Source organism: Danio rerio, chromosome 24 (genome assembly GCF_049306965.1).
Source record: "Danio rerio strain Tuebingen ecotype United States chromosome 24, GRCz12tu, whole genome shotgun sequence".
Lineage (NCBI taxonomy): Eukaryota > Metazoa > Chordata > Actinopteri > Cypriniformes > Danionidae > Danio > Danio rerio.
Window position 1 is genome coordinate 40,656,945 of NC_133199.1, and position 19,509 is coordinate 40,676,453.

Genomic DNA, 19,509 nt, shown 5'->3' on the forward strand with positions numbered 1-19,509 from the left:
TTATTTGTTATTTGAGTTAATTTAGCAAACACTTCATACTAGTTTTCCATTAAAATTTATTATTAAATGAAAGTATATTTTGTAATGCTTAAAATAACTAGTTCATCTACATTTAAGTTATTAAAATATAGATTTTAGTGTTTTTTTACCACACACACACACACACACACACACACACACACAGATTCTTCATATGTTAATATGTGCTGAATTTAATATCTAATTTTACTTGAAGGAAATGTTTTTAAAAACCTGAATAAAAAAAAAATCAATAGCATGAGTTAAACAGTGTCCTCTTCAGTTGTTTTTCTGTGTGAATACTGCATATTTGTCACTGTTCTGGTTGTGCACTGGAGTGAATCCTGATTTTTCAGCGATCTCCTTCACTCTGACAGCAAAACCCGACACTTGCTCTTTTGAAAGATCCAACAGGAAGCTGAACAAGAAAAACAGAGATCATAAGCATTCAGTGCAGGTTGAGTAGATCTGTGCTAATATAAACATCTTGTAAGCAACAGTTATTGGTCAGTGTTTTATTTTTTACTTTGCTTAACTCACGTTGCTAACTCTATAACCAGAGCAGCATCAGGCGCTGCGATCTCTCTCAGAGCAGAATCCAGCTGATGGACCATACTGAAAAACCACAGACACATTGTGTTAGCATTACATATTTTATGATGGTCACTCAGATCTCCAGTATATAAACATGCTTCACCTTGCTGAACAGAAGATGGTGTTGAACAGGTTCCTGTATTTGCTTTTGAGAGGAAGTTTGCTGAGTGAGTCTGGAGACAGAAATGACACTTTCACTCCATTCACGTTCAGCAGATCTGGAAGACAAAACAAATGTTATTTAAGTCTATGTGATGGGAAGTTTATAAGAAGATTAGTTTGATTCAATATGTCAATAGCAGTACTTTAAAGGATTTTCTTTAAACTCCTGCATCCCAAAACTTGCTTGATTAGAAAAAAACATTTGTAATTTAAAAAAAAATAAGATTGTTTTGAATCCTCATCCAGGAATCATCATGAAAATGACTTTGGATGTTCAAAATACAACACTATATAGAGGAAAAAACAGCATGTTTATTCAAAAAACAATTTCTTTATGACCGGAGTCTGCATAAGTAAAGACATTTACATTTTGGATGACAAGGGAGTGAACATTTTATTCTTGAAGTGAACTATTGCTTTAATTGGTTTGACATTAATAGGACGATACCAAGCTCTTGAGTTGGCGAATGTTCCACAGGTTGAGTTTGAGAAGCAGACGGATCACTCTGTGAGTTTTCTTCTGTTTTGAGACTTTCTGTGGATTGACAGCAGGAACTTGAGGTGTTTGGTGGATCATCATTTAGTGGAGATCTCCCTCTAGCGGCGAGACACTCAAACAACTCCAGCACATTCACTTCAGAAATATCCTGAGCCGTCTGAGAGACACAGATGACCAGAGAGAGGTAAATCACCATTTAAATATCACTGCAGTTCATTAAACGTTACTGGAGTTTTTTTAAAGCCTGCATGAACCGGAAGTTGCTTAGACATTTATTTATAGTATGTTGATGTACTTCCAGTTCCAACTGAAATTGAATATTGAGAAGGGCTTTGTTTTTGGGCATCATTCCCCTACAGCAAACTAAAGGGGGTATTTATATGCAGTTGCTATGGAAACCCAAGGGTTAACGTCAACAGAAGGAACACCACTCCAAATGTGGAAGCAATTGGTCAGAATTTAATTGAAGATTACCAAAACAAACTACATTTTTTAGTGTATGAACTAGCACTGAGTAATTATTCACCTTAAGAATAAACAATATGAGCTGGCAAAATAAACATTGTACGTTTCAGTTTCATACAGACTATAACATACAACATGTTAAAAGCTGTGGTTGTACACACAAGGTTTCCATCTGTAATTTTAATCTGAATTAATAAGTGTTCTTCACCTTTACATAATGATTGTTCTGTGTCTTCAGCAGCTCTTTGTTTTCAGTCTCAATGCCGAAGGACAGATATGGACTGGAGACAATGTCGCCCCAGTATCCTCGTAAAGCAACCCCATTTCCTCTCTGGTAATAACACACACATACACACACACACACACACACACACTATTAAATAAATGTATATGGTGAATGTCTATGAAATATTGAAAACACTCACATGGTTGAAGACTCGAGTTGAAAGCAGACTCTGATTGGCTGTCTGGTAAAGCCCCTCCCTCATCTCAAAGGCCACGCCTGTTTCTCTCCATTTGGCATACTGATGTTTGTTGATGACGCCACACTGATGGAGGAGAATCACAGGGTTTTGTTAAACAGCAGTGAGATCATGCTTTCATACAATTATCAAAATAGTAATAATTATAAGAAGACTTCAGAATAATAAGAAATAATCATTGCTGGAATAATAGCCGGCAGCTAGCTCTCTGCAGCTCTCACATGGTCGCCCACTAAAGCTAAGCACAACTGCGCCCAGTCAGTACTTGAATGGGAGACCACATGGGAAAGCTAGGTTGCTGCTGGAAGTGGTGTTACTGAGGCCAGCTGGGGGCGCCCAACCTGCGGTCTGTGTGAGTTCTAATGCCCCAGTATAGTGACGGGGACTATACTACTCAGTCTGTGCCGTCTTTCGGATGAGACGTTAAACTGAGGTCAGGACTCTCTGTGGTCATTGAAAATCTCCAGCATCCTGGCCAATTATGTACACTGGCCTCTGTCCATCATGGCCTCCTAACTCTCCCCATACACTTTTTGTCATAAAGGGCTTGTTAATGATTGACTTTGTCAATCAAATAATAATTTTTATGTCCTAATTTAAATATTTTATATCAAAATGAACATGCTAATGTTCACTGTTTAAAAATGATGATGTCATTATGATGTCATTTCAACTTGTTATTTAATTATAATGAGGGCTTTGTCATTTTTTATTTGTGATGTCTATCTAGCCATATCCCACAATTTCATCTTTTTATGTAATAACTGACTTCATCTTCTCATAATAATGTCATATTTTACTTAAGTCATAATGTTGAGCTTTTTATACCATATTCAACATAAATATCAACTTATTTATCGGTGGTACGGTGACTTAGTGGTTAGCACTGTCCCCTCACAGCAAGAAGGTTGCTGGTTTGAGTCACGGCTGGGTCAGTTGTCATTTCTGTGTGGAGTTTGTATGTTCTGCTCGTCTTGGCGTAGGTTTTCTACAGGTGCTTCGGTTTCCCCCACAGTCCAAACACATGCACTATAGGTGAATTGAACAAGCTAAGTTTTCTGTAGTGTGTGTGTGAATGTGAGAGTGTATGGGTGTTTCCCAGTGCTGGGTTGTGGCTGGAAGGGCATCCGCTGTGTAAAACATATGCTTGATAAGTTGGCAGTTCATTCCGCTGTGGCGACCCCAGATTAATAAAGGGACTAAGCCAACAAGAAAATGAATGAATGAATGAATGAATGAAACTGGTCGTAGTGTATGAGGGTGTGTGTGAATGTGAGTGTGTATGAGTCTTTCTCAGTACTGTGTTGCAGCTGGAATAGTTGGCGGTTCATTCCACTGATAAATAAGGGACTAAGCTGAAGAAAAGTGAAAGAATGAATGAATTCATTATCTTGTTTACCTTACAATTATTTAAAATTGTTTTCACTTAATTTTACCCATTTTAAATCTCATCTCTGTTTTATTTCTATGTCCTATTTCATAATCTACTTCATAATTAAAAATTTAAAGTGATGATTTTAACTAAAATTGGTGTCGTTTCATATATGAACATCCTATAAGTTGTTAATATTTAACTTTTTTTAAACAAATGTCATCATAACATGCAGTAAATTGAGCTCTGTTGCACTTTTCTGATTGGCTGTGAATAGTAAAGCAGTATATAATAGCATCAGATGTGCTCCATACTCCTCTCTGATGTAGCTTCATGTTGAGATCCCAGTCGAATGCTCCCTGTCGAGAGTCGTATCGAGAGCCCAGATGCTGCCGAACACGAGCGTCCCACACTTTACTAACACTGGCTGGAGCTGACGGAGGCCGTTCCCACAGCTTAAAGATCCGCACCAGCTCATCTCTCTCCTTAAACTATGAGGAAACAGCAGAAGAGTGAATAACACTGAGCTTATTGTTATATGATCAGGTGAGCGTATGTATGTGTGTGATGGACCTTCAGTAAGCTGGTGTCGAGGCAGGAGTGACTGAGAGTGTCTGTGGACAGAGAGTCAGTGATGGAGATGGAGAGCTGAGCTGCAGCCTGTTTTACACTCTCTTCTGCCTCTTTGCGGATCTCTAAGTTTCCAAACACCTCCAGAAACACTTCAGTCTTCTCTGAAAAATACAACACAAAACTAGATTCACAGGACTATATAAGCAAACATATATGCAGTATGCTACATTGTTAGGGTACAAAAACTGAAATACTTTACGTTATTTTCAGACCTATATCATTCCCTAACTTTAAAAGGAAAAAGAAATTAATAAAAAGTAATATGTTAGTTTATTATAATAGTGTTATTTTATTCATTTAAATATAATTTTAGTTAATAGATTTTTAGTTAGGTCTATAAAAACTAAAGGCTTTTCGTATTTTCAGAGTTTTTTTTATTGCATTATTTCCTATATTTTCCTACACGTTTCCCTTGGTAACAACGGAAAATATATCAATCTTTTAACGTTTATTGGTAACACATTACAATGACATTCCATACGTAAATGTTATTTAATGTATTTATTAACCTCAACAAACAATGAACAATACATTTCTTATAGGAATATTCATCTAACACTTTATTAGGTACACCTTACCAGTACTGGGTTGGACCTCTTTTGCCTTTAGAACTGCCTTAATCTTTCATGGCATAGATTCAACAAGGTACTGGAAATATTTCTCAGAGATTTAGGTCCATATTGACCTGATAGAATCACACAGTTGCTGCAGATTTGTCGGCTGCACATCCATGATGCGAATCTCTCGTTCCACCACATCCCACATTCTAAAAGTCTGGTGACTGTGGAGGCCATTTGAGTACAGTGAACTCATTGTCATGTTCAAGAAACCAGTGTGAGATGATTTGCGCTTTATGACATGGCGCGTTCTGACCCGACTGTCCGAATGTTGAAGCAGAAATAGAGACTCATCAGAGCAGGCAACGTTTCTCCAATCTTCAATTTTCCAGTTTTGGTAAGTCTGTGAATTGTAGCCTCAGTTTCCTGTTCTTAGCTGACAGGAGTGGCACCCGGTGTGGTGTTCTGCTGCTGTAGCCCATCTGCCTCAAGGTTGGACGTGTTGTGTGTTCAGAGATGCTCTTCTGCAGACCTCGAGTGCTTATTTGAGTTACTGTCGCCTTTCTATCAGCTGGAACCAGTTTGGCCATTCTCCTCTGACCTCTGGCATCAACAAGGCATTTGTGCCCACAGAACTGCCACTCACTGGATATTTTCTCTTCATTCTCTGTAAACCCTAGAGATGGTTGTGCGTGAAAATCCCAATAGATCAACAGTTTCTGAAATACTCAGTCCAGCCCATCTGGCACTAACAACCATGCCACGTTCAAAGTCACTTAAATCACCTTTCTTCCCCATTCTGATGCTCAGTTTGTACTGCAGCAGATTGTCTTGACCATGTCTACATGCCGCTGAATGCATTGAGTTGCTGCCATGTGATTAGCTGATTAGAAATTTGCATTAACAAGCAGTTGGACAGGTGTACCTAATAAAGTGGCTAGTGACTGTATGTTAACCTTAGTTAACCTTAGTTTTTTCCTTTAAACAGTACAGCCATTCATTAATAGTTCTGAATAACTATTTGAATTAACTAATATTGTATAATTTAACAATTGATTAGTAAATGTTGAACTGTGATAAATAAATGCTGTAAAATTATTGTTCATCCCTTAATCATGAAAGTCAGAAAAAGTAATGTTAGGATACGTACTGTGCACACTCATCTTTTCAGGGGGCAGAAGTGATATATACAGCAGTAATAGTTGTCTGGCAAGAACTTCCATACTGTTCTCAATCACCCAAACCTGCAACAAGCCACACATCTTATTATTAATGAGCAAAAGCATTGATTTAGGTCATGTGGTATTATGTGATAAAGGCTCTGAATTCATAATTTACACACATGTAGTGTATCCGAGTGTATGAGTCCAGTGATGGTCTTCAGGATGTGTCTGGGGTCTCCACTGCCCACCAGCAAAACATTCAGCTCTCCATGTGGCCTCAGTCTGTGTGTGTCTGTAAATACAATGATGAAAACACAAGTGGATACATACGAGTTTAGTTAGTTAAGCTAATCTATGTGATGTTTTGTACTTTTCTTTTTGCCTTTTTTGATGTTTAAACAAAGTTCCAACAAACAAAGAAATACATATTTTCTTTTTCTACCCTATTTTCAATATAAACAGTGCAGAAAGATGAGTTTTAAAAAAGTAACAAGTAAATATCTACTGTAAGTAAATTAAATACATTTTATTTAAGAAAACAAGTGAATAAAAGTTAAAACAAATGAATAAACAAATAAGTAAATATCTGGTAATATTAAAACACACTAAAGAAATCTATCAATCAAATGATGTATGCCGGTGTGGCGGGAGGCGCACCCTTTTATTAACTGCAATAGATTTTTAAAAAATCAATAACAGAGTTAAGACAGTAATGAGAGTGACTGAGGTGAGTTAATGGAACCCTTACTGAAGCCTTACTGAAGATATAAAAATAAATAAATAGTTTGACTTTAATATAGTACAGATGAGATTAAGTAAATTGTTTAATCTTTAGTTTAGTTTAAAACAGTTACACCAAATTTATGTGTTCCATGTAGCCTAAATGTCTGTTTAAAACCCACCAAAAAAAGGCCTCATTTTAGGCTACAATCAATATTATTATTTTACATTTATTTGTAAACCTCGTGCGTTTTAAAATGCGTTTCACTTCTTGTCCCTGCTTTATCTATCAAAATATTAATAATTTTACATTTTAATCAGTTATGGCCTTTGATTTTTATTTTTTTTATTTTTTTTATGAAGACTGAGAATGAAAGTCTATGACGAGGGGCTGCGTTTCTCGACACAACACCTGTAAGCAAACCTGATTAAACAGTTAGACGGTCTTTTTCCTGAAACTTTAGTCATATGTAATCAATGGTTTTGTAATGGCTTTTTCCAAGCATGTAATGTTTTAGTAGTTCGTTAGTTCGCGTTACAGTTTTAAGTTTAACATTAGAGGATAATCTGGTGTTTAGTCTTGTTCAACTTACGTTTGGTTACCTGAGTTCAGCAGGTCTCGAGCTGGTCCAAATCCCCACCAGGTCACACAGCCCGCACCCTCAACAGTCCCACGAGCGCTCATCCTTCATCAATGAAAATAATTTAGCAATCAGCAAAATGGTTGCGTGTGAATGTCTGCACTTCTCATGTCCCGTTTCAGCGGACTGATGTTGATTGTTAGCTATTAGCAGCCGTCTGCACTGTTTCGCAGCAATATTTAGCATATCCAACTGTTAGTCAAGGAAAAAATGCTTTCTTATAGAAAGGATGTGAATGTGTGAGAGTATAAATGCTGTAATATATTCAACAGAGAGTGAAGCTAGCCCTCTATGTAACTCACCTCTCTCTTCTCGTGTCGTGTAAACAACAAGCGTTTGTTAGACTGTTGCTCGGCAACAAGAAGCAAGCTCTAAAACCTTCAAATCCACTGATCCATGTTATATTTTTTAGGTAGCGTTTCTACACACGAGAGTAGTTGTTTAAACTTATTTTCAAATACTTATTTTTAATGTCATAATTTTTTATTTCAATTACAGTGGGTAGTCTGTCGCCTCACAGAAAGAAGGTCGCTGGTTCGAGCCTCGACTGCATTTCTGTAAGGAGTTTGCATGTTCTCCCCGTGTTGGCGTGGGTTTCCACCGCAAGTCCAACGATACAGGTAGCTACAGATTAATTATGTAAGCTAAATTGTCATTTGTGTATGTGTGTATATGGGTGTTTCCCAGTACTGAGTTGCAGCTGGAAAGGTATCCGCTGGTGGTTCATTCTGCTGTGGCATATAGGTAATATTTTTTGGTGCATTTGAACCAAATAGATTTATTAAAAGTATATTTTAGTCACCGAACATCTTTAGAAATAGAAATATAATACATTTAAATTCAAGTACAAAGTAGGCCTATATTAAATAAATTTCAAGCTTCAAAATTTCAACTAAATTTTATACATTTTTTGTTTCTCTTGACTTTTCCTCTTTTAAAAATATATTTTATATATTTCCCCCTAACATATCGATTTGAACTAATCTAATGTATATGCACAAATATGTACATATAATATAATATTGTAAAGCATACTATGTAGAAAATATCAATTTAAAAAATATGTTTGTGAGCGGTGTACTCACATATGCACTGTATATTGATTTTAAGCATCGAACCAAAATAAAAATAAATAAGTAAGTAGTCACAAATCAAATCTTAATATATAAAAAGCAAATGCAAAAATGAAAGTAAATGCTAACATCAGTCCAGCTGTGATTTATAAAATACATTTTGTGGTAAGGCATTCTCTGAAAAGCAGTCCCCTTATTTCTTGAGTGGTACTGTTAATTATGCTCTAATCACAGTTCATTAATGTTTAATTCAGAAGTTGATTGAACAGTTAGAATTTTGGAGGCCTTGCTTCGTTTCAGTTAAGCAAAATGCCCTTTAATGTGCTAAATAATGATGCCAAGCCTTTTATATAGATTCTCTTGACTGTCTAGATCAAGTCTAAAAAGGTGTTGTGTTATCCTGTGGTGTGTTTTTCAGAAGGATTTGCAAAGTCTTGGCTGTAAATATCTGCTTTCCAGATTTTTTTTTTGTTTACATTAACAGAATGTAAATAGAAGATGCATTAGGATATGTTACATTATACTCAAGTGAACTGGGGTCAGATGCATACTACTCTATGCATACATTTATAGTTTTGTTAAGCAATTTTGTCATTAGAAAAAGGTGTGAAAGTATTCTGACATCCCACACCGGTCATCTTTAAAATGACACCGCAGATCTCTTTTACAGTGAGTCCAGCAGCGTTTAATTTTTGGAAAATCACCAAAGTGTGGAGAACTTCAGAGATACTTTCCTCTCTTTTCATGTATATGATATTTAAGAATGTTTTGTTTTTAGCAGGCTCTGCATTTTGGAAAGCAGCCATCTGAGCTCAGATAAGTTCTCAAATTCATAGTGAACTTTCAGTGAAGCAGATTCCATTTCAGAAGAACCAATCTTACGTGTTAAATGCAAGACCTGAAAATCTGGTTTCAGTGTCAGGTGCAGATATCCATGTTTGTGTTCAGTTCACCATGTTCACTCTTGACAACAGGATTGTAAAACCCAAGGCAAGTTACAGTTTTCTTCTTCTTTTTTTGTTATTTTCAGATGAATCTTCTGAAAGTGATTCATGTGTAGAAATAGACTTGTGATGTTGGATGCTATGTGACGTTGTTTTTGTATACAGGCTATAAGTGTCAGTTTGACAGCGAGCGATCTCACTCTCATTTTACTATTTTATTTAAATGAATAATTTGTGTGAAACTACAAATATTGATAAATACTGTATACATGGCAGCGCAGTGGCTTAGTGGGTAGCACAATCGCCTCACAGCAAAAAGATCACTGGTTTGAGCCCCGGCTGGGTCAGTTGGTATTTCTGTGTGGAGTTTGCATGTTTTCCCTATGTTGGTGTGGATTTTCTCCAGGTGCTCCGGTTTCCAAAAAGTCCTAAAAACATGTGTGGTATAGGTGAATTGAGTAAGCTAAGTCGTTCGTAGTGTATGTGTGTGAATGAGTGTATGGATGTTTCCCAGTGATGGGTTGCAGCTGGAAAGGCATCCGCTCCATAAAACATATGCTGGATAAGTTGGCGATTCATTCCGCTGTGGTGACCCCAGACAAATAAAGGGATTAAGCCGAAAAGAAAATGAATGAATACTATATACATTTCCCATGCGTTGCGGTAGCGCAGTGGGTAGTGCTGTCGCCTCACAGCAAGAAGGTTGCTGGTTCGAGTCCCAGCTGGGTCAGTTGGCATTTCTGTGTGAAGTTTGCATGTTCTCCATGTGTCGGCGTGGGTCTCTTCCGGGTGCTCTGGTTTCCCCTTCAAGTCCAAGGTTCATTCCCCTGTGACAACCCCTCTTTAATAAAGAGACTAAGCCGAAAAGAAAATGAAATGAATTATACATTTTCCAGATCATTAAGAAGCATTTAAAGTGATGTGAAACTGAAATGATAGTCAAATAAAAAAATATTTTTTCTTTGTGTCAGTTAAAAAGCCAAACTTAGAGACAGAAATTCAGTTTGTGTTTTGTTTAAATGGATCAGTAACCTGTATGACAGCATATTTTATTTTGTGTCATACTCTGCTGTCTAGGGTAGAAAGTTTGTCTGTTGCCTAATTAGTTTCTACCAGTAGGGAACATATTGTAATCTGTTTAAATAATAATAATAATAATGTTGAAATGTTCCACTATTTAAAATAGTTTCTGTTTTGTGAATAGATTTGCTTTCTATAAATATTTATGATTACTTGAAAAAACGGGTTTTATTTACACACCTTACACTTGTTCCAGATTCAAACTTTGAGTTTATTTTGAAGAAATATTTCTAAGAATTTCAATATTGTTTTCAACATTTTTCAGGAATGTTGACAGAGGAAAGAAACTCAAGCAGGTTTGTGAATAGTTTTTGGAAAGTTAATGACGGCATAATTAAAATTTTGCGGTGAGCAATCCCTTTTTAATGAGATAACCTATTTCATTTGCAGCATTTTCAAGATCATCAAGTGGAGTCACAGATCACATAGGGAATTTGTTATTGTAGACCACTGAGCCTAAAGTAAGTTTTTACATTTTTTGGTTGGCAAATATTGATCAGCACATAAATATTGTTAATTTTGTTAAAATATTGTTAATATTGTCTCACAATGTTGATGTTTTTTTACAGCATAAACACTTGTTTTCATAGTCATTTTAATGAATTTTCCACCAAATGTACAGAGATAAAAATGTCTGATACCAAAGAAGAGTCAAAAACTACTCAAGGCAAGTAACTAAATTTTTTTCTGAACTGTACATAACTCACTATTAGAAGATACAAATGTAAACATTTTCTTTCTCTTCCACAGCGTTGTCTCTGGTTTGTTCATCTGACTTTGTTCAGTCTCATCCTGGAGATGATGCTGTTCTGTCATGTTATCTCCATCCATCAATCAGTGCTGTTTCAATGGAGATCAGATGGTACAGAGAGGATGATCTGGTTTGTAGTTATACGAATAAACAGATTACCATGTCTGTAGACTATGTGAATAGAGTGAGACTCTCAGCTGAACATCTAGCCATTGGAAATGTTTCATTAACTGTTAGAGATGTCGAATCATCACAGAGCGGCTCATATAGATGTGAGGTCAGCCATGAAGGTCAAACACTGAAGAAACACATTTTTCTCTCTGTCGTCTGTAAGTATATTTCTTGAGTTAAATGCTTGCACTAATAATGCTGCAGTATAGTCTGATTTTTAAATGGTTTTATCTCTTGACAGAAAACTTTTATGCTACATAGTTTAACCCTTGTGTATTGTTCAATTTGACTACCCTTTTGTTATGTTGAGGGCTGTTTTTGTCCCATTGACTTCCAGCATATCCACATTTTTTGATAGCAAAGCCATGACAGCATGTAATCATGCATCTTGATTGTTGGTGGTTTTCCGTGTTAGGAAGAGGTACTATTTGTGATTTTTATTAACCCTTTATTTGTAATATTATACCTTTAACCCTTTTTTTATCGGGGTTTTCACCTTCATTAAATAGGACAGTAGAGAGAATTGACAGGAAAGCATGGGGAGCAGACAGAGGGGAAGGATTGGCATAGGACAGCGAGGCGGAATCAAACTCGGGTTGCAGTGAAGACAAGAGTGCATGTGTCGATGTACTAACCAGTACACCACTGGCGCCGACTACTATTAACCCTTTCAATAGGCCTGTGCAAAAATGTTTCTGGCTTTTATATGGAGTACAACAGCAGATTATTGTGTCTGTGTGTGTGCAGAAATACACTTACTATGTGTATGTATTATTGACCTCTTCCCAACTGGAAAAACCAGAAAACCAGCAACAATCAGGAATGCATAATTATATGCTGTCAATGCTTTGCAATCAAAAATGTCATTATAATGAAAGTCAATGCGGCCAAAACTTCCACTAACATAACAAAAGGGTAGTCAATTTACCCAGAGTGTATTGTTTTTCCTTTTGCATTTTCCTAAAATTTATGTGAAAATAAGATTTGTCACCAAAAATCATTCCACTCGCTGAAACGCAGAGAAAGTTGTTGCCAAATTAAGCCTCAAAGTCCCCCCAAAGTGGATGAAAACATCCCCAACAGCACATAAGGGTTAAGTTGAAAAGATATTTGTGATTTAAGTACTCTTTAGTGACTACAGAATGGCTGTGATTGGGATTATTCATGTCATTGAGAATATATTTCTATATTTTCTCCAGCTGAAGACAGTAATCTTATAGTTTTAATTGGCCCCATATCTGCTGACCCTGGAAGAGACGTCACCTTACCTGTTCATCTCTCACCTGAAACCAATGCTATGTCCATGACGATCAGATGGTTTAAAGGGAAAGAACTGATTTATGAGCATAGAAATGGACAGAGGGAGTTGATAAATAATGATTTTGAAAACAGATTCAGTCTGAACATGCGGGAGCTGGAGAGAGGAAATGTGTCTCTGACTCTCAGAAATGTTCAACCGTCTGATTCAGGACAATACACATGTAGAGTTTTTCATGGTGGACATTTGTTAACAGGAAAAGTTGACTTTCAAGTCAGAGGTAAGACATTAAAACTGCAGCAGTAGCTTCTTTCTTTATTTTTTTCTAATTTCTGCAGTTCATTGACTTTTTAAAATTTTGCTTCAAGCTACTTATCACACTCTTTTAAAAATATGCATAAATTTACATATTGTTTTAGTATTTTGTGATTGATGTTTTTATTTCCCCCCTTACATCATGCTTTAGATTTGCATTATAGGAACTTGTTGTTTCTTCTTGCAATTTTAATCTTGAAAAGATAGAAAAAGTTACTTTTCTGAACATTTTCAATAGAATAAAGGGCTATATTGTCTGGGTTGGTGTTGTATTTTACGCTACAATAACCTTCTAATAAACTGCCTTTACATTTTCTGTTATCTTACAGACTATTATGCATTATATTATTTCAAACTACAAAAATGTCAATAAAAGTCACTTTGTTAAACTGTAGAGTTGAATATTCAATATCAGAAGTCTACAGAGCAGAGCAACCTCCCATAAGGCAATTCACAACCGTAAAAACAGTTTTGACAGTGCATATCAGGTTTAGTAGGTCCTAAAATAGATAGGCCATATCTGAGGGCGTTCCATAGCATGATTCTCTCTCTTTTCACACTAAGCTTGGAGGATTAAATTTTAATAATGTTTAATTTCACAGGTGTAGCTGCAATGAGGTTGTAACACATTTTGAGGTTGTCACATTACAAATGATATTTACTTTTCTCCAATTTTAGGTTGGATACACCTACGCAGAAATAGTACAGAAGGAATTCGTCCAGTCTGTAAGAAATGACTTTAAATGGTCTGAGGAGTGTGATAGTCTTCTTTAGAATCTTACAATGTCTCAGTAACTATAAAGAAATTGCATTTTTTTATATATTTGTAATAACCAGAGATGTCAGATTCCATAGTGTACCCTAATATAATTTAGAAATATATTAATATATATTATAAATTTTGAATGACAAGTTTTAATATCTTGTGATTTCTCACAGTGGATGGCAGTGGACTGGAGCTACAGTTATTGGATCAGCTGAGAATTGTAATGGATCTACTGAGAAGGCACATAGACAGCATTCAATGTAATTATACAGCAGTTAAAAAATATATATTTTGTAAGCATTTTCCAGTGTATCAATTAAAAACGTAAACCAAGACGTCTAAAATTATTATTTTTCACTATTGTGCAAAAATCCGTTTGATAAGTTATTTAAACACAGTTGTGCGGCAACAGTGTGTGAATAGCCAGCCTCTTATTGATAAACATTAAAGAGCCCCTATTATGGGTTTTTGAAAATGACCTTCTATGCAGTGTGTAACACAGCTAGCTCTAAGTGAAATGAAATATCCAACTAAGGCTTAAATTTGAAAGAGCACTGTTTAAAACTCTTGATTCATCTATAAAAGAGTTGACTCATAGTGGTTTGAATGAATCGTGGGATAACGAGTCTTTAGATGTGTTGGCGTGATGTTGATGCGGAACTCAAGCCATACCCATTTGTTGCGCGCACAGACCCTGGAAAATTGAAACCCCCGGCCCTGCCCACAAACACTGTAGAAAGAAAAAGTGGAAGACACTGTAGCAGATCCCCATTTAATCATGTAGCATAGATGCTTTACTCTAAAGTGTGAGGGAAAGTTAGTGTTATTTTTCCTACCCAAAGATGAGGCTGTGTTGAGTCAGTGGTTAAAGTTTATTTTTGCCAATCTACCTCAGCGTTATAGCCCCAGCCTTGTGCTGTGTTTCTGTAATTTTTCTGACGAGTGCTTCAGCAATACACGCTTACAACGGGGTATTTGTCAGCCGTTTGTTAAAGGAAGGATCAGAAAAGACTAATGATGTGTGGGACTTGGTCAGAACTTGACTGTTAACTTTATCAGTGCACAGTTGATGGATCAGTTTCTTTCTCCATTTCACACGTGTAAGTAGCTTAAGTGTGATTAAAATGGTTGCCTCATTGTTTTCTCTAGCTTGTAAATGATGTATTTAATTGTGTTTTGTTACTTGTAAACGTATGTGGCATCAGAAGGGGAAAGCCCTACCCACTAGTGATGATCTTTCCCTCATTAGCATAAACAGCCCTGAGTGAGAAGCGGCCGAGTTTGAGTTTTGGTTGTGAGTTTTAGGGGTCTTTAACATATTGTGTCTTTTGTGCACAAGTTCGTTATTTGCAATGGAGGCACCCGGCTTATGCAATCATATTCAATATATGGGTTAAATCAATCAGTCCACCCACCATTAATTGTCAACAGGTTAACAGGAAACCAAAACTTTAACACACAGTAAGACTCCAAAATCTTATTTTTACTGTTATTGTTAAATGAGAGAGAGAGACACACACACACACACACAGATGATTGTAAATGAATCATTGTCAATATACTGATTATTATTGTTTTTATTACTGTTTTATCCTAAAAGAGATATACAGTTGAAGTCAGAATAATTAGCCCGCCTGAATTATTAGCGCCCCTGTTTATTTTTTTTTCACCAATTTCTTTTTACTGGAGAGAAGATTGTTTCAGCACATTTCTAAGCATAATAGTTTTAAAAACTTATTTCTAATAACTGATTTATTTTATCTTTGACATGAGGACAGTAAATAATATATGACTAGATATGTTTTAAGACACTTCTATACAGCTTAAAGTGACATTTAAAGAATTAACTAGGTTAATTAGGTTTAGGCAGGTTAGGGTAATTAGGCAAGTTATTGTATAACGATGGTTTGTTCTGTAGATTATCGGAAAAAAATTACCTTAAAGGGGCTAATAATTTTGTCCCAAAAATGTTTTTAAAAAAATTAAAAACTGCTTTTATTCTAGCCGAAATAAAACAAATAAGATTTTCACCAGAAGAAAAAATATTATCAGACATACTGTGAAAATTTCCTTGCTCTGTTAAAAATAGTTTGGGAAATATTTAAAAAAATAAAATCAAAAGGGTGCTTATAATTCTGACTTCAATTGTATGGTACAACTGTTACTTTTTATGTAAACTTTATAACTGCTTTGGCAATACATTTGTAACATTTGTCATGCCAATAAAGCAATTATTGAATTGAATTGAAATGAGAGAGAGAGAGAGAGAGAGAGAGAGAGAGAGAGAAGTCAACCTGGACAATACAGTTCTTTAATGCATTTGCAAATGTTTTTGTGGTTGTGGTTAGTTATAAATGTATTTAAATTTATTTATTATTTTTTTGCTTTTGTGTCAATGTTACAGTGAACAGAGAGAGCAGAAGTCCATCCGCAGTAGAAGATAACACTGACAGTGAAACAGATCAGCAAACAGCACAAGCTCCAGAGACCTCAGAGGAAGAAAGGGCTCAAGAAAAAAAATGAGATTGACGCGACAGAGCAAGAGCAATCAATGACAGATTTAGAAGGTGACACAGACAAATTAGACACAACACCAACGCAAGAAGGCCCAGAAATGTATCAAACATAAAGCATAAACTGCTTGTTCCTGACATTGTATTCTTAAGTATTCATAACATTTGAACATGTTTTATACATTTTTGTTTGAGAAACAGAAATTTGTTTGTTTTTTCCAAAAACGTATTTTAAATGACGCAGCGCATTTATCATGTATCATATAATCTTTGTTCATAGATATTTACATTAGATGTCGCCTATGCTGTTGTTGATTATTGAAAGGAATGCGTCAATAGAGCCGCCATTTTGGTACAGGGTAGCGCTCCTTTGAAATGAATGCGGGACCAAGGTGCAGTGGAGGACTGGCCATCCGGAGCCAGAGATATACAAATATATAAATATATCTGTGATCGGGAGTTTTCCTGGTGATCCGTATGCAAATATTTTTTTAAATTAGGAAAATTATAATTTTATAGCATTTTTCTAAATCGATAGATAATTGACCGCATGGGCATTGCTGACAAAGAGAATGTGTTTGTGTGCATGGAAATGTATTAATCTCCCTCCCTGTTAAATCAGATCCCCTTTCTCTCCTCCTGCTTTCACTTCAAATTCTAACAGAGGAAGCGATTCATTTGTGAATTAATCTCTGTTATGAACGACTCGTGTGAACCATCGATATCCCTGCATCTCAATGTGCATATCCACATTTCTGATCTAAATAATATATAGCCTTTTTATTATTCAATCATTTGGTGGACGTTATGCACATTGAGGCGCAGGCACAGTTATGTTATCAGGCACCCATATACAGTAAGTTACTTCAAAAACTAGCCTTTACTTCACTTAGCCGATTATAATACAGGTTTCTGGCACCGCAGAATCTTGTTGTCATATTTCATTTAGGTTGTTTGCTGATTTTATTTTTAAAAAACTAGCGTAAGTCTAGTATTTTGAGCAAGTTGGTGCTATTTTGCCTGATGGTCAGTGCAGTAAGAGAGTGTATTATCATCAATAACATTAGTTGTTGAGCACAAAAGTTTGATGCATACAAAATCATAAATGAAACCTTATCTATGAATTGTTCTGCCTAAATACTTTTTCTTTTTTTTTTTCTTGTTACTACACCTGTACACAGCGCTAAAGTCCAACATCTTCAGATTGGCTTTAGCCTTGACTAGAGCTGTTAAATGACTTTTGTTCTGGGAGCACTGTACATGTATGGCGGCGGTATTGACGCATGCTCAGGGTCCGAATGTGATATCTAGTGTATATATCTATGATCTTTGTTTAGTGAGCAACAGCTTAGCTTTCCTTCAAATGAAATTAACACACTTTTTATGTAAACTAAACTGCTTGTAAAATGTTACATTTTATACACTTTATGGGTGCATAGTGTGCTGCATATAGTATGATCACAGTTTAGGGTACTTAAGTTGTGATGAATCCATATTGCTTACAAGTTACTGAAGGCTTTTTTTATGTGTTATAAGTGCTTATTAAGGGTTCCAAGGCAGAAGCTAAATACTCCTTAAAACAGTATATTTATCATTATTTTGAATGAAATATGACTCAAATGTTGGTTAATTTTATCTGACAATATACATACAGTATATCAAATTCAAATAAATGCTGAAATTCATGTGCATCTTTTCCCCCTAGAGCACAGGTGTCAAACTCAGTTCCAAAAGGGCCGCAGCTCTGCACAGTTTAGTTCCAACCGTAATTGAACACACCTGATCAAACTAATTGAGTCCTTCAGGCTTGTTTGAAACCTACAGGTAAGTGTGTTGGAGCAGGGTTGGAACTAAACTGTGCAGGGCTTCGGCCCTCCAGGAATTGAGTGTGACATCCCTGCCCTAAATTATCATGGGGGTAATGTGATTTGTAATGAAAGCTTACAAAATAAAGAATTTGTTTGACCAAGAATTGATTTCAGTCTTTTGTACACAACAATATATATATATATGTGAGCTTTTTCTTATTGTTCTGGCCTAATTGTTTTTGCAAGTATATTGCAAAATATACTTATATGGATATCCATATTATATATAAAATCCATATTGTCAAAAAGCATCTATTTCTTGGATAAAAAAAAAAAACATATTACAATAAGGCTGTTATGTAGTCTGACTTTATCTCTGGTGTTGTAACGATTGATTGTAAAACTATGATGTTTTTAAACTTTGTTTCATGCATTAATAATTTAATCGTATTTTAATCAAATATATGAACTTATGTTTGTGTGCTCATATAACTTTGTTCCATAACAGCTGTGGCTTCGTGTGACTGATAAACGAGAAGGTAAATAAATTCTGACAGCTTGTTATCATTTAAATGTTACAATTCTTTCTTTTAGGCTGCGCTGCAATCTCCATCTAGCGTGGATGGGAGGGTGCAGGCTCACTCTCTCTTGTGTGTTCTGTTATGCGTGTGTGTAACTTTTTCTGTGCATATTATTTGTTCTGCCTGACAACTGAAGATTCAGCTAATCTGGATGAAGGATCTTTCTTACTGAAGTACTGGAGGGCGGGAGGGGGGTTGAGAAATAATATGCCAATATTAAAACAGTTTTTCCTTAAAACAAGCAAATTAATCCGTCAATGGGGTAAGCAAAATAATTTTTATTTTCCTTTTGACATAAGACTATTTGTTGACTGTTTTAAGGAAAAACTCTCTTAATTTTGGCAGATTATTTCTTAAAACAAGACAATATATTTTGTTTATCTAGAAAATTCTTCTTGATTTAACAATTTTTAGATATTTGGACTAGAAACAAGACATAAAAAAATCTAAGTGCAGGGCCCTGTATGCTTTATCCATTTCATTCATTAAATTAATTTGAACTTATTTGCAGCCTCTGACTGATCTTTGAACCTGGGGGACTAGGGGAAAGTCCAACAGTTGTCACTTTACTTGATGAATAGACAGTAATATCATGTGAGTTTTGTCAGTCTGACAGGTGATTTTTAAATAATATTAAAGGCATAGTTCACCTAAAATGTAAATTCTGTCATAATTTACACGCCTTCATGTGGTTTAAAACTTTTAATGAGTTCCTTTCTTCAGTTAAACAACAAAGGAAGATATTTTGAAGAAAGTTCTAAACTTGTAACCATTGACTTCCATAGTATTTGTTTTTCCTGTAAGTCAATAGTGACAGGTTTTCAACTCTCCTCAAAATATCTTCTTTTGTGCTCAACAGAAGAAAGAAACTCATAAAGGATTAAAACCACTTGAGAGAGAGCAAATAGTGAGTGAATTTTCATTGTTGGCTACCTTTGCGTCT

General features: G+C 35.7%; 2 protein-coding genes across 12 annotated transcripts; one reads left to right on the top strand and one right to left on the bottom strand.

Moving 5' to 3' along the window:
- Nucleotides 1-192: 192 nt before the first annotated feature.
- On the bottom strand, nucleotides 193-7,640 carry dnaaf3l (dynein axonemal assembly factor 3 like). Its single transcript, XM_003201344.6, has 12 exons — nucleotides 7,609-7,640; nucleotides 7,269-7,351; nucleotides 6,125-6,237; nucleotides 5,933-6,026; nucleotides 4,166-4,326; nucleotides 3,907-4,083; nucleotides 2,164-2,286; nucleotides 1,947-2,069; nucleotides 1,223-1,430; nucleotides 716-830; nucleotides 559-633; nucleotides 193-436 (listed from the first exon to the last, which is right to left on the bottom strand). The coding sequence occupies exons 2-12, from the start codon at nucleotides 7,348-7,350 to the stop codon at nucleotides 298-300; spliced, it is 1,410 nt and encodes a 469-aa protein (XP_003201392.1). The 5' UTR covers nucleotide 7,351; nucleotides 7,609-7,640; the 3' UTR covers nucleotides 193-297.
- Nucleotides 7,046-18,235, top strand: LOC101882555 (butyrophilin subfamily 1 member A1-like). 11 transcript variants are annotated; one of them, XR_012399537.1, is made up of 13 exons: nucleotides 7,046-7,718; nucleotides 7,805-7,926; nucleotides 9,161-9,369; nucleotides 10,669-10,699; nucleotides 10,794-10,864; nucleotides 10,973-11,070; nucleotides 11,154-11,284; nucleotides 11,392-11,483; nucleotides 12,525-12,863; nucleotides 13,577-13,624; nucleotides 13,838-13,924; nucleotides 16,069-17,912; nucleotides 18,041-18,235. XR_012399537.1 is itself a non-coding variant. In XM_073941101.1 (12 exons), the coding sequence occupies exons 9-12, from the start codon at nucleotides 12,623-12,625 to the stop codon at nucleotides 16,185-16,187; spliced, it is 495 nt and encodes a 164-aa protein (XP_073797202.1). In that variant the 5' UTR covers nucleotides 7,046-7,718; nucleotides 7,805-7,926; nucleotides 9,158-9,369; nucleotides 10,669-10,699; nucleotides 10,794-10,864; nucleotides 10,973-11,070; nucleotides 11,154-11,284; nucleotides 11,392-11,483; nucleotides 12,525-12,622; the 3' UTR covers nucleotides 16,188-18,235. The 11 variants fall into 11 exon arrangements, 7 of the variants coding, with proteins under 7 accessions (XP_073797202.1, XP_073797203.1, XP_073797201.1 ...); XR_012399536.1 differs by having other exon boundaries at nucleotides 11,026-11,070; nucleotides 11,154-11,483; nucleotides 16,069-17,889; nucleotides 18,020-18,235; XM_073941101.1 differs by having other exon boundaries at nucleotides 9,158-9,369; nucleotides 16,069-18,235.
- The last annotated feature ends 1,274 nt before the right edge of the window (nucleotides 18,236-19,509 follow it).

Coding starts and splice junctions, on each gene's coding strand:
- dnaaf3l (XM_003201344.6), bottom strand. CDS start 7,350: ATGAGCGCTCGTGGGACTGTTGAGGGTGCGGGCTGTGTGACCTGGTGG. Junction 4,327..5,932: donor TGAAAAGATGAGTGTGCACA/GTACGTATCCTA, acceptor TGTATTTTTCAG/AGAAGACTGAAGTGTTTCTG. Junction 2,287..3,906: donor TGAAGCTACATCAGAGAGGA/GTATGGAGCACA, acceptor CTCCTCCATCAG/TGTGGCGTCATCAACAAACA.
- LOC101882555 (XM_073941098.1), top strand. CDS start 11,034: ATGTCTGATACCAAAGAAGAGTCAAAAACTACTCAAG. Junction 11,071..11,153: donor AGAGTCAAAAACTACTCAAG/GCAAGTAACTAA, acceptor TCTCTTCCACAG/CGTTGTCTCTGGTTTGTTCA. Junction 13,625..13,837: donor AGAAGGAATTCGTCCAGTCT/GTAAGAAATGAC, acceptor GATTTCTCACAG/TGGATGGCAGTGGACTGGAG.